General features: G+C 38.7%; 1 protein-coding gene across 1 annotated transcript in view; it reads right to left on the bottom strand.

Annotated features, from left to right (window-relative positions):
• The window catches only part of LOC110449134 (glutaminyl-peptide cyclotransferase-like), a 42131-nt gene that overhangs the window by 6176 nt on the left and 20925 nt on the right, over nucleotides 1–15030 (bottom strand). The window contains exons 3-5 of the mRNA XM_021495776.1: nucleotides 7502–7783; nucleotides 4982–5140; nucleotides 4506–4605 (exon numbers count right to left, since the gene is read on the bottom strand). Coding sequence (XP_021351451.1) covers nucleotides 4506–4605; nucleotides 4982–5140; nucleotides 7502–7783 — 541 coding nt within the window. The remainder of the gene's footprint in view (nucleotides 1–4505; nucleotides 4606–4981; nucleotides 5141–7501; nucleotides 7784–15030) is intronic.

Below are 15030 nucleotides of genomic sequence, written 5' to 3'. Positions count from 1 at the left end.
ACCCCCGAGCTATCCGTTTTCCCTTGGGGAGGGGGTAAAGTTTACTATAGTTTATATAGGGAAACAACACTTTTGGGTATATTTTGACAATTTTCTGTTGGAAATTATTTTTACTTGGTCAGAATCATCTTTGGTGGATGACAGTATCAAATTGTAAACTTGGAATTCCTGCCCCATCCCCAGGGGTTAGAGCGGGGCCCCAAAGGGAACATTTACAAATATTTTAAAATTCTTATCCTTTGATGACAAGACAAGTATTGTATTTCACTTAGTTTACATGCTGATTTCCACATCACATCTGAACAATAAAATAAAGCTACCAGTACCTATGATATAACCCAGGTGACCGCTAAGGCCCTTGGGCCTCTTGTTTTTCTTGGAGTAGATTTGAAGAGGATGTATTGATTGTCCACGCTTCTAGTATAAACATATGTTTTATAATCCCTAATCAGTCAAATCAGTCTGTTGTTATGACAATGCAGTAGGGCTTCGTAATTCACGCCACGTGTTGGTGAGTGAAAAAAACAACAACACGGTCCGTCAATCGCGAATGCAAATCATTTCAATTAGTAGAGCTATTGTTAACGGGTAATCACAGAGATAGTGTTAGCTAATTACTGCATTGTAATTTGTAAAAAATATTGCCAAACCACGGACTTAGATAATCTAATTCCGTAGCCAAACTGAACTGTGACATGACCTGGTTTGAAGTGACGTAAGCCGCCATGATGAGCCCTTCTCAATGATCGTAATTATGATCAATAAAAGGTATCTAATTATGCCTTTCACCATAGATATGCACCAGCGGTTACTGAACATCGAATTACTTATTAATTGATATGTTTTTGTAAGCAAGTAAATGTTTTATGTAAAATATTGCTAAAATGAATTGATGTATGCCGATATGCGCACACGTGTGTGTCAAGTGTGATCAGATAATTCAAAGAAAACAAGCAACAAAATACACATTTTACGCAGTTTTTTCTTGGTTTTAAATATCATTTTACATCAATGAACAAAAAATCATAGAAATATATTTTTTTAAAAATATTCAGAGATCGATTTTCGGAGCATGAACATCGTTTTTTTCCCAGATTTTTTAGGTGCGTAAAATATTCGAGTAGAAGCTTTTTTCCTGATTTTCAGCCTCAAAAAGTACCTGCGCAAATTACACAGGTGCGCAAATTACATGGGTTTTTACGGTACACAAAATTATAGCTGCTAAAAAAAACAGTAGCTTGAACAATTAGAGTCCACATTTCAAACAAGAGATCCCAGAGGGATCCTGGCGCCCACCATTGTATCATCTTCATTAGTTCTTTGTCAGTTCAATCTTTTCTCTTCTTTTCTTTAATCCGTTTGATCGAGTCATGTTAACGGTAAATTGACCTTGAGGTAACTTTTGATTTAAACTTAATACTGCTGTGTATAAAATACAATCTTCAAAGTGAGTTTGTCATTTCACATATTTACTAGTAAATTCAGTATTCAGAAGAAGTTGTTTAAAGGTTTTAAACATATTTGACCCCTGTGACCTTGAAAATGGGTGAAGGTCATTAGTTTGAAAAAACTTGGTAGCCCTTCATTTCAGCATGTTACAGGCCAAATATCATCACCCTAGGCCTTTTGGTTATTCATCAGAAGTCGTTCAAAGATTTTAACATATTTGACCCATGTGACCTTGAAAATAAGTGAAGGTCATTTGTTTTAACAAATAGGTAGCTTTTCATCCCAGCATGTCACTGGCCAAATATCATCACCCTAGGCCTCTTGGTTCTTCAGAAGAAGTCGTTCAAAGATTTGACCCCTGTGACCTTGAAAATGGGAGTTTGAAGATGGGGAGAGGGAGATCCAAAGCCCATACAAAGATTTTACCTATTGATAACAGTATCTTAAAATGCTTGGTCACCTTTACCCATTGATAACAGTATCTAAAGTAAAATTCTTGGTCACATTTACCCATTGATAACAGTATCTAAAGTAAATATCATCACCCTAGGCCTCTTGGTTCTTCAGAAGAAGTCGGTCAAAGATTTGACCCCTGGGACCTTGAAAATGGGAGTTTGAAGATGGGGAGAGGGAGATCCAAAGCCCATACAAAGATTTTACCTATTGATAACAGTATCTTAAAATGCTTGGTCACCTTTACTCATTGATAACAGTATCTAAAGTAAAATGCTTGTTCACCTTTACCTATTGATAACAGTATCTAAAGTAAAATCCTTGGTCACATTTACCTATTGATAACAGTATCTAATGTAAAATGCTTGGTCACCTTTACCTATTGATTACAGTATCTAAAGGAAAATAACTCCGTGTACAAACAAGTGAAGATGGGTACATCGTACCAGATCGGTTTATAGTACCAGATGGGTATATAGCACCAGATGGGTATAAAGCACCAGATGGGTATATCGCACCAGATGGGTATATAGTACTAGATGGGAGCACCAGATGGGTTTATAGCACCAGGTGTGTTTATCGCACCAGATGGGTATATAGTACCAGATGTGTTTATCGCACCAGATGGGTATATAGTACCAGATGTGTTTATCGCACCAGATGGGTATATAGTACCAGATGTGTTTATCGCACCAGATGGGTATAAAGCACCAGATGGGTATATCGCACCAGATGGGTATATAGTACTAGATGGGAGCACCAGATGGGTTTATAGCACCAGATGTGTTTATCGCACCAGATGGGTATATAGTACCAGATGTGTTTATCGCACCAGATGGGTATAAAGCACCAGATGGGTATATCGCACCAGATGGGTATATAGTACTAGATGGGAGCACCAGATGTGTTTATCGCACCAGATGGGTATAAAGCACCAGATGGGTATATCGCACCAGATGGGTATATAGTACTAGATGGGAGCACCAGATGGGTTTATAGCACCAGATGTGTTTATCGCACCAGATGGGTATATAGTACCAGATGGGTATATAGCACCAGATGGGTATATAGTACTAGATGCGAGCACCAGATGGGTTTATAGCACCAGATGTGTTTATCGCACCAGATGGGTATATAGTACCAGATGTGTTTATCGCACCAGATGGGTATAAAGCACCAGATGGGAGCACCAGATCGGTTTATCGCACCAGATGGGTATATAGCACCAGATGGGTATATAGTACTAGATGGGAGCACCAGATGTGTTTATCGCACCAGATGGGTATATAGTACCAGATGTGTTTATCGCACCAGATGGGTATATAGTACCAGATGTGTTTATCGCACCAGATGGGTATAAAGCACCAGATGGGAGCACCAGATCGGTTTATCGCACCAGATGGGTATATAGCACCAGATGGGAGCACCAGATGGGTATATAGCTTGGTCACATTTACCTATTGATAACAGTATCTAAAGTAAAATGCTTGGTCACCTTTACCTATTGATTACAGTATCTAAAGTAAAATAACTCCGTGTACAAACAAGTGAAGATGGGTACATCGTACCAGATGGGTTTATAGTACCAGATGGGTATATAGCACCAGATGGGTATATAGTACTAGATGGGAGCACCAGATGGGTTTATAGCACCAGATGTGTTTATCGCACCAGATGGGTATATAGTACCAGATGGGTATATAGCACCAGATGGGTATAAAGCACCAGATGGGAGCACCAGATCGGTTTATCGCACCAGATGGGTATATAGTACCAGATGTGTTTATCGCACCAGATGGGTATAAAGCACCAGATGGGTATATCGCACCAGATGGGTATATAGTACTAGATGGGTATATAGTACTAGATGGGTATATAGCACCAGATGGGTATATAGCACCAGATGGGTATATAGTACCGGATGGTATATAGCACCAGATGGGTATATAGTACTAGATGGGAGCACCAGATGTGTTTATCGCACCAGATGGGTATATAGTACCAGATGGGTATATAGCACCAGATGGGTATAAAGCACCAGATGGGAGCACCAGATCGGTTTATCGCACCAGATGTGTTTATTGCACCAGATGGGTTTATCGCACCAGATGGGTATATAGCACCAGATGGTATACAGCACCAGATGGGAGCACCAGATGGGTATATAGCACCAGATGGGAGCACCAGATGGGTATATAGCACCAGATGGGAGCAACAGATGGGTATATAGCACACAAACTGCGCAAAAAACAATCAAACCGAAACAGCCTGAAAAAGGTCAAAAATGGAGCATAGCAAAAGCCGTCAGCACCATGCGGGCACCATAAAAGGAAGAGGAAGTGAGATCATTCTGTATCTCTATCATCAAGATATGGGTCATGTGAAGGAAAGTAAGACAGGACTTTTGAATTCTTATGTTTTGGGGCTACAAAGATGGTGTGTAAGTATTGAATATGTATACTTAAGTTATTGAAATTATTACTGAAATGAAAATGCTTTGAAAAAAAAAATCAATTTTTGAATTAGAAATTTTGTCAGCATGATCCGCAGTAAAGTACCAGTAAAATTTACCATCATTTTGGCATACAGGCCACATAACTCACCAACTTTTACAAGGTATTCAAATAAGTCTTCTGTTTGTGGGAAGAAGCTTGTAAATGTCACATCTGTTGATCCAATGAGATCAAGCAATACAAATGCTGTCTAGAAAAAATAAATAAAAACAGTATTAAAACCCATTCAACTTGTCATTTCTCACTAAGACACCAAAGGTGCTATCCACCTTCTCCTATAGTCGATGAGAAGGGGCCACGGCTCAAGTTAGGACATTGTGTACATCCCTGAATAGTTCAATTGATATTCCATTTAGCTGATGAAATTGTGGAACCTTGTTTCTTCGCACTATTTCTTTTTTCTTGATCATGAAAATTCTTTGTAATTTATTTGTCAGATATTTAGTTGTCCAAATTCAGATGATAATTTGTTTACAGTGAAATTAAGTGTGCAACAAAGACAATATTAATTTACATCAAAAGGTGAACATGTCACACTAACAGTGTTTCTAGTCATTTATACTCACTATGGAAGATAAATAACTTTTTTCGTTAAATATGGGATGTGGTGAATCAGCCCATTTTGCTGCAAGGTGTCGGGCTCCATATAAGGAGTCATGGGCCGTCCATTCAAGGAAAGCTTCTTCTCCATCAAAAAATACAAGTTGGGGTGTAAGATTTTCTGCCTGTAATCAAATACAAATTTTCACGGACGGCTTATATAAAATGTGTCACCAAAAGATGGACAATCTCAATGTCACAAAGTACCTACTGTGGACTAGGAATGATTGTAGTGGTTGTTGAATTCCTTAACCAAGGTAAGTGTATATTTATGTCATCAATGATCTTTTAAATGCTAGTTTGATCTACACATTACCATAAAAAATCCAAATAGTACCAATTTTCTCGAATATAGGTGGAATAGTTTGAGAGTTGAAGTTGAGAAAAGGTCTGAAGCACCAAATTACATAGTTTCTTCTATTTGTTTCAATGGTAACACTAAACAGGAACTATGTTAAAAATGAGAATCACCCAAATGCAAAGGGCACAACTTTTTACATAAATGAAAACTCCAATCTGAGATTATATAATACTGTAATTTTAGTTTGATCTACACTACACTATATCCAGACAGTGTTGCCTGAACAACAGAGTGGATACAGGGTTAATCTAGCAGTGATCACCAGATGAAGTGTAGCAAGTCTTACACTACACTATATCCAGACAGTGTTGGCTTAACAACAGAGTGGATACAGTGTTAACAAGTCATACACTACACTATATATCCAGACAGTGTTGGCTGAACAACAGAGTGGGTACAGTGTTAATCTAGCAGTGATCATCAGACGCAGGGTAACAAGTCTTACACTACACTATATCCAGACAGTTTTGGCTGAACAACAAAGTGGATACAGTGTTAATCTAGCAGTGATCACCAGTTGAAGTTTAACAAGTCTTACACTACACTATATCCAGACAGTGTTGCCTGAACAACAGAATGGGTACCGTGTTAATCTAGCAGTGATCATCAGACGAAGCGTAACAAGTCTTACACTACACTATATCCAGACAGTTTTGGCTGAACAACAAAGTGGATACAGTGTTAATCTAGCAGTCATCACCAGATGAAGTGTAACAAGTCTTACACTACACTATATTCAGACAGTGTTGGCTGAACAACAGAGTGGATACATTGTTAATCTAGCAGTGATCATCAGACGAAGTGTAACAAGTCTTACACTTCACTATATCCAGACAGTGTTGGCTGAACAACAAAGTGGATACAGTGTTAATCTAGCAGTGATCACCAGTTGAAGTTTAACAAGTCTTACACTACACTATATCCAGACAGTGTTGCCTGCACAACAGAGTGGATACAGTGTTAATCTAGCATTGATCATCAGACGAAGCTTAACAAGTCTTACACTACACTATATCCAGACAGTTTTGGCTGAACAACAAAGTGGATACAGTGTTAATCTAGCAGTGATCACCAGTTGAAGTTTAACAAGTCTTACACTACACTATATCCAGACAGTGTTGGCTGAACAACAGAGTGGATACAGTGTTAACAAGTCTTACACTACACTATATATCCAGACAGTGTTGGCTGAACAACAGAGTGGATACAGTGTTAACAAGTCTTACACTACACTATATATCCAGACAGTGTTGGCTGAACCACAGAGTGGGTTCAGTGTTAATCTAGCAGTGATCACCAGACGAAGTGTAACAAGTCTTACACTACTCTATATCCAGACAGTGTTGGCTGAACAACAGAGTGGATACAGTGTTAATCTAGCATTGATCATCAGACGAAGCTTAACAAGTCTTACACTACACTATATCCAGACAGTGTTGCCTGAACAACAGAGTGGGCACAGTGATAATCTAGCAGTGATCATCAGACGAAGGGTAACAAGACTTACACTACACTATATCCAGACAGTGTTGGCTTAACAACAGAGTGGATACAGGGGTAATCTAGCATTGATCATCAGACGAAGTGTAACAAGACTTACACTACACTATATCCAGGCAGTGTTGGCTGAACAACATAGTGGATACAGTGTTAACAAGTCTTACACTCCACTATATCCAGACAGTGTTGGCTGAGCAACAGAGTGGGTTCAGTGTTAATCTAGCAGTGTTCACCAGACGAAGTGTAACAAGTATTACACTACACTATATCCAGGCAGTGTTGGCTGAACAACAGAGTGGATACAGTGTTAATCTAGCAGTGATCATCAGACGAAGCGTAACAAGTCTTAAGCATGGCCAGCTGATTTGATACAATGCAATCAGCTTATTGTGACAAGCAATCTGAGTACATAATTAGTGTTGTACTACCAGCAGACTACCTAGTCTGTAGAGACAACACACTAGGTTTTGGTGGCCAAACTAAGTGAAATGACCAGAGAGGTATGTTACACTAATTGAATTTTATCTATTTATGTTTTGGAATACATATTATGTTTCCTTCTAGATATTGACCTTAACTTGAAAACTCAATACCAGACACAAACCAATTCTAAACACATACTGACCATTTTGCCATTGCCCTTGGTGAGAAGACAGTCCAGCTGTCTGGCTACATCCAATAAGATGGCACAAGGAACAGCTGAGTCTGTTGCTCCCAAAAACTCCTGACCTTTAGATGATGTGATATTTTTAGAATCATAATGAGCAGCCAAGACAAGTCTTTGGGGTTTACTGATGTCGTAAGTCCCAATGATGTTCCTGAATGTCTTCATGCCATGGGGGGTCATGTCCTCGAAGATATCCTCCTCCACGTACCATCCCATTGCCTCCAAGGTAATCTTGATGAACTAAAAATTAGGAAAACAATCTTCAGCAGGTTATAGTTATCATCAATAGGATATCTAACAGTGCCTTCAGTAGTACCAACATTAGTTATCAAAAAGACATCGTAAGATATTCTATTTAATACTTTTTTTTTTAACGAAAACCTACAACACAAAACGACACATCAAGCTGACAATACTTGGTCTGGTTACTTTTAAAGATGCACAACCAGATTTAAAGACTTCGCCTGTTTTTTCCAATACCGTGAGCAAACTCTACAAAGGCGCCCACGTAGGACAGGTAAAAGTCGTACACTTTACACATCAAGATATCGGCAGTGGGCTGACAGATTTTTGTGCGGTTTTTGACAATTTTGTTTTTTGATCATGTCTTCAGTCTTTTTTCGTTCAGGGAACACTTTGTATTAAACTTAATATTTATTCAGTTTCATGAAAAACCTTTTCTAAGCATTTGCTATTTGAAGCAAGTCATAATTTCAAATTGATCAAATCAAATTCAACATTTTAAATATTCAAAACTTTTGACTTCAGATAAAGAACATTTTTGAGAACTATGTATATTATATATTGCTAATTGTATTACATTTGTATGCACCAAAAAAAAATCACTGCTTGGATATGTCAATCCAGAAAATGTAGTATAGATGGTGTTATAATTGGCCTTGTAAAGACTAGCTATGGATTGTATATCGACTTCTGCAAGTTCCAACATACCAATATAATGATTTCCATATCAAGTGAAATCCCTGGCACATGACAGTGACAAGTTGTAATATTGAGTTTCTTCCACTGTCATGTTTACCTAGAGAATCGCTGTTTAATGGTATTTATTTCTCCCTCTTTGCTGTAGAAAATCAATACCCAGTTAGGCTTGTAATGCCTATACTGATGCCTATGTGTATCATGTTTCTTGTGTGGTAAGAGTGTCTAAAAAGGAGGATCGAAATGATTTTAAGGAAGAAAATGTAATTGTTTATCACACTTTCTTTAAGTGTATGTAAATTTAGATGACAACTGTCGTAACAGAGATCAGGATTTTTTTTTTTAATTTTTGCTTAAAACTTATTAATGAAAGTATAATTTATCAATTGGATTAGGGAAAACGTTAAATATATAAATATTTCTCCTAAATGAACGGAAATGACCGATTTCATTGTCTGATATTTTATGCCTCATAGAAGTTTATAAAACGACAATATACAAAGAGTTTTCAATAAGATTCATCAGTTTGGAAATATGTGCACTGTTATATCAAATTTTTACTTTCTACACAAACAATGTACGTATCAAAATTGTATGTTTAATACATACATGGTTTGTGTAGAAAGGAAAACTTTGATATTAACAAACAAGGAGTTTAGATTTCTTTTATATTCGGATGTACCCTTGATTGTCCTTTTCTTGTCCTTCCCTTTACTTTCACACTGTTTTGTACCTGTTTTAGGGCCCATTCTGGATATGCACAGGTTTTCATTGCTCTGCTCTTGTATTTTGTCCTGTTGTTCTGTGACTATTGTATCACATCTGTTGAGCAATGTTCGTACGACGCCTAACTTCTGGTGCAAAGGATTGAAGTTCAGGTATTGGTCGTATGGTTCTTTTTTCTTTAGACGAATACCTTCACGGTTCTGTCTTCTTTCTTTACCAGAAGAGTGTCTAGCTAGGGCATTGTGCTGTTGGTTTCTTCCTCACATGTAAATTTGATATTGTTAGTGGCATCTATGGTGTTGATATGCGGGTCAAATCCTTCTGTGACGCCTTCGTGAATATCTCAAGTATGTCGTCAACATATTGTTTCCATGAGCTAGGCTTGCGTTCTATGGGGGCAGTGGCTATTGCTTCCTGCTCTAGATATTCCATGAACAAATTGGCCACATTGGGAGACACTGGACTACACACAACAGTGCCGAAGCGTTGTTGATAGATGTTGTTTCGGAAACTAAAATATGTTGTTGTCAGCACAAATTCCAGCAAATCAACGATGTCCTGAAGGTTTGTGTTCTGACGCAAGGATCTGTCTAATTCTAAGCATTTCCTAATGATTCTTACGCAAGGATCTGTCTAATTCTAAGCGTTTCCTAATGATTCTAAGTGCATCGTTTCTCCCACATCTATGACCAAGTATTAATCAAAGTGTAGCTGAATCAAGTCATACGGTACATATTTAACAACTACTGGGCATAAGTTTACAGCGTAGCCGAATCAACATCGATTTGTGAACAACTCGTACACATTTTACACCTTGGTGTGCATACACTTCACTTGTCTGATGAAGCTGACAGAGTATATACCGATCTAGTCATCGAAACGTCACATAGAAACACTTATTGGTTGTGTAACAAGAAACTTTTCATAATCCATACTTACCAACCTGAAGGAAATGTTTAGAAACAGGCGGACATGTAATATGCTGTGCATGACATGTAATATGCTGTGTATGACATGTAATATGCTGTGTATGACATGTAATATGCTGTGTATGACATGTAATATGCTGTGTATGACATGTAATATGCTGTGTATGACATGTAATATGCTGTGTATGACATGTAATATGCTGTGTATGACATGTAATATGCTGTGTATGACATGTAATATGCTGTGTATGACATGTAATATGCTGTGTATGACATGTAATATGCTGTGTATGACATGTAATATGCTGTGTATGACATGTAATATGCTGTGTATGACATGTAATATGCTGTGTATGACATGTAATATGCTGTGTATGACATGTAATATGCTGTGTATGACATGTAATATGCTGTGTATGACATGTAATATGCTGTGTATGACATGTAATATGCTGTGTATGACATGTAATATGCTGTGTATGACATGTAATATGCTGTGTATGACATGTAATATGCTGTGTATGACATGTAATATGCTGTGTATGACATGTAATATGCTGTGTATGACATGTAATATGCTGTGTATGACATGTAATATGCTGTGTATGACATGTAATATGCTGTGTATGACTTGTCATATGCTGTGTATGACATGTAATATGCTGTGTATGACTTGTCATATGCTGGGTATGACATGTATTTGAAATGATTTTTGGGCTAATGGACAAAGTGATAATGTGCAGCATAAGAAAGCCTCAATTTAAATGAGACTACCAATACCCAGCTCATAATAGTTCATCTGATGAGCTGCATATGTATGGAGCAGGATATATACATGCACATGTGTATGTGTGACTAATATTTGACGAGGATATACATGCACATGTTTATGTGTGACTAATATTTGACCAGGATATATACATGCACGTGTATATGTGTGACTAATACTTGGCCAGGATATATACATGCACATGTGTATGTGTGACTAATATTTGACGAGGATATACATGCACATGTGTATGTGTGACTAATATTTGACCAGGATATATACATGCACGTGTGTATGTGTGACTAATAATTTACAATAATTTACTCGGAAGAACACTTTACTAATTCAGTAATTTGATGAAAAGATTTAATATGTTACACACAATGTGAGTTTTCCTCTGCTTTGTCTTTAACTGTTTTAATCGAAAGGTTTTTAGCAGCTTACAAATATGCATTGTCTGTTAGGTTTAGTTTCTATAAGCCCTGATAAGGTCTTGCTCTGGGTGATAAGCCTTACCTACATTGAGGTTACGTATCCTGTACGATAAGATTGTAGTCCTTTACTGATCAGCCGACAGCCATATTTGAAAATATCTAATGTTTGCATGGAACAGCTGTTGAAATAGATATGATTCAATGCTTAGTGTTCTGTAAATGGTTGGTACCTAGCAGCAGACTATGGCGTATTGGGCACCTTCACTTTCCTGTCTCGGGTTTTTTAAACTTTTCCTTTAAATGACTTCTCCTGAAGAACCTACTAAGGGCTACAATCATGAAAGGTGGCTTCTTCCTTCTGGAGCATGTAAATTATTATCTAAAATTCTCTTTCACCTTCATTGAAAGTCACAGTTCAAATGTCAATAACTTCAAACAGCTTCTTCTGAAGATTGAAAGGCCTAGAATCATGATATTAGCCTAATAGCTTCCTGGGATGGAGTCCAACAAAGTTTACAAAAAGAATGACCTTGATCTACTTCCAAAGTTCTGTCGTTAGCTTCTTGGGCAAAGTTTGAGAGATGAAATTACTTTGACCTAATATCAAGGACATTGGGGTCAAAGAGTTCAAAATCCTTTAGTTGAATCTTCAGAATGACCAAGAATCAAAGGTAAGGAAATTTTGCCTGTAGCTAAATTCAATTAGTTTAAATATACTTGATCTTAACCCTTGTAGTGCTGAATTGTCACAGAATCAGTCCTCTACCAATGCTGAATTGTCCCAGAATCAGTCCTCTCCCAATGCTGAATTGTCCCAGAATCAGTCCTCTCCCAATGCTGAATTGTCCCAGAATCAGTCCTATCCCAATGCTGAAGTGTCCCAGAATCAGTCCTCTCCCAATGCTGAGTTGTCCCAGAATCAGTCCTCTCCCAATGCTGAATTGTCCCAGAATCAGTCCTCTCCCAATGCTGAATTGTCCCAGAATCAGTCCTCTCCCAATGCTGAATTGTCCCAGAATCAGTCCTCTCCCAATGCTGAATTGTCCCAGAATCAGTCCTCTCCCAATGCTGAATTGTCCCAGAATCAGTCCTCTCCCAATGCTGAATTGTCCCAGAATCAGTCCTCTCCCAATGCTGAATTGTCCCAGAATCAGTCCTCTCCCAATGCTGAATTGTCCCAGAATCAGTCCTCTCCCAATGCTGAATTGTCCCAGAATCAGTCCTCTCCCAATGCTGAATTGTCCCAGAATCAGTCCTCTCCCAATGCTGAATTGTCCCAGAATCAGTCCTCTCCCAATGCTGAATTGTCCCAGAATCAGTCCTCTCCCAATGCTGAATTGTCCCAGAATCAGTCCTCTCCCAATGCTGAATTGTCCCAGAATCAGTCCTCTCCCAATGCTGAATTGTCCCAGAATCAGTCCTCTCCCAATGCTGAATTGTCCCAGAATCAGTCCTCTCCCAATGCTGAATTGTCCCAGAATCAGTCCTCTCCCAATGCTGAATTGTCCCAGAATCAGTCCTCTCCCAATGCTGAATTGTCCCAGAATCAGTCCTCTCCCAATGCTGAATTGTCCCAGAATCAGTCCTCTCCCAATGCTGAATTGTCCCAGAATCAGTCCTCTCCCAATGCTGAATTGTCCCAGAATCAGTCCTCTCCCAATGCTGAATTGTCCCAGAATCAGTCCTCTCCCAATGCTGAATTGTCCCAGAATCAGTCCTCTCCCAATGCTGAATTGTCCCAGAATCAGTCCTCTCCCAATGCTGAATTGTCCCAGAATCAGGCCCATCCCAGAATCAGTCCTCTCCCAATGCTGAATTGTCCCAGTAAATCTTCAAAATCCTACCTCTTGTGTATCGACAGATGAGTTAAATTGAACTTGGTCTGGAGTATCTTTGGGCCAAGGGGATTCAACTTTGTATAAGTGAAGGATGTGGTCCCCCTAGGGCAAAGTGGTATAGCCTAATAAGGGAAGTATAGGTTTAGGTTAATCTTTTTAAGTCGTACATCTTGAATGTTGGAAAAGGGATTTTTGTGACATAAATTGGTCTGGAGCATCCTTGGGCCAACAGAACTTAACCTTATGTAGATGAAGAGCGTGGCAATCCTAGGGGTAGAGGGCCAGGGCCCAATAAGGGGAATACAGGAAAATCTTTAGATTCATACTCCTTGAGTAGGAATAAGGAATTTTACCATAATTTGGTCTAGAGCATCCATAGGCTCAAAGGATTCAACTTTGGATAAATGTGCTTTGCTGAGATGTGATAAGTTACAATCAAAGTGGCCATGGCACTTGAGGATTGAGCGACAGGAATATGACTTTTTTTTCTCTAGATTTTATCCTGAATGGGCAGGCTTCACAATGCCAATGGTGTACCTATACATTAATGTGGAATGAAATAAAACAAGAGGCCTTGATGGCCTGTATGGCTCACCTGGATAATAAAGCAACCATGGGAAATTCTTCTTTTTACATATAATACTGCAACTATTTCAAAATACTGGCTCTTTCTCTCAGCAACACCAATCCCTAATTTGGTCCCTTCTTTCTGCCCCCATGGATTGGAGTGGATTTTAAACCTGAATTTCACATATTGGGCCCACCCCTCTGCCCCCTAAAAGCAACCCTCTATTTATATAAAATTGAGTCTCCTTTGCCAAAAAATGCTCTACACAAACTTAAGCTAAAGTCCCTCCAAATAAACTGAAGGATAAGGATTTCAAACATTTATTACTATGTCCCCCCCTCCCCCTGCCACACCCTCAAATGGTACAGAAGAAGAGGATTTTTAAGATTTAAACCTAAAACCCTCCTTTCAGGCCTGTCCCTCTGCACCAAGAGGGGCCAAACTCTCCATTAATATAAAATTAAGTCCCTTTTGCCCAAGGTTTCTCCAGGCCAAATTTGGAAATTCACAATTTTGGTGCATATTTGACCAAGAAAGGTTCCTACAAAATTTTATTGCAATCTGATCAGCGGTTTCTGAGAAGAGTTAGAAAATGTAAATTGTTTATGGACGCACGACACCCGACAGACAAAAGGTGATTAGAATAGGTCACTTGAGACTTTGTCTCAGGTGACCGAAAAATCCATGAAGCTGTTCAAAACTAGTAGCGTTTTAAAGGAAAGGTTGAATGGATGGACAGACTCTGCGGTATATGGCTTAAGTTCACCAATTCCCTAGAACAGGTTAGTTAAAATCCCTTTATTGGTACAAAAGGAGAAGGATTTTATATTCTTTCTGTTTCCCCTATTGGGTCCCATCCCTCTGCCCAAAAGGGGCCACATCCTCAGTTTATACAACAAGAGGCCCAATGGGCCTGCATCGCTCACCTGTTATTAATCTAACACTTGTAATCTTAAGATTTCATAAGAACCTATTAAAAGATTTAAACATATGACGCCTCTGACCTTGATTGTCGAACAAGGACATTAGGTTGAAAGTGGATCAAGGTCATTCATTTGAACTAACATGGTAATCCTTCATCCCAGCATGCTACAGGCCCAATTTCAGTACCCTGGCCCTTTTGCTTATTGAAAAGAAGTCGCTTGAAGATTTTACGACATTTGACCCCTGTGACCTTGAAAGTTGGTCAAGGTCATTCAGTTGAACAAACTTGATAGTCCTTCATCCCAGCATGCTACAGGCCCAATATCAGTACCCTGGGCCTTTTGGTTATTGAGAAGAAGT

Source organism: Mizuhopecten yessoensis, unplaced genomic scaffold (assembly GCF_002113885.1).
Source record: "Mizuhopecten yessoensis strain PY_sf001 unplaced genomic scaffold, ASM211388v2 scaffold4507, whole genome shotgun sequence".
NCBI classification, from domain to species: domain Eukaryota; kingdom Metazoa; phylum Mollusca; class Bivalvia; order Pectinida; family Pectinidae; genus Mizuhopecten; species Mizuhopecten yessoensis.
The sequence above is the reverse complement of the archived record's forward strand: the minus strand, read 5'-3'. Positions and strand labels throughout refer to the sequence as shown.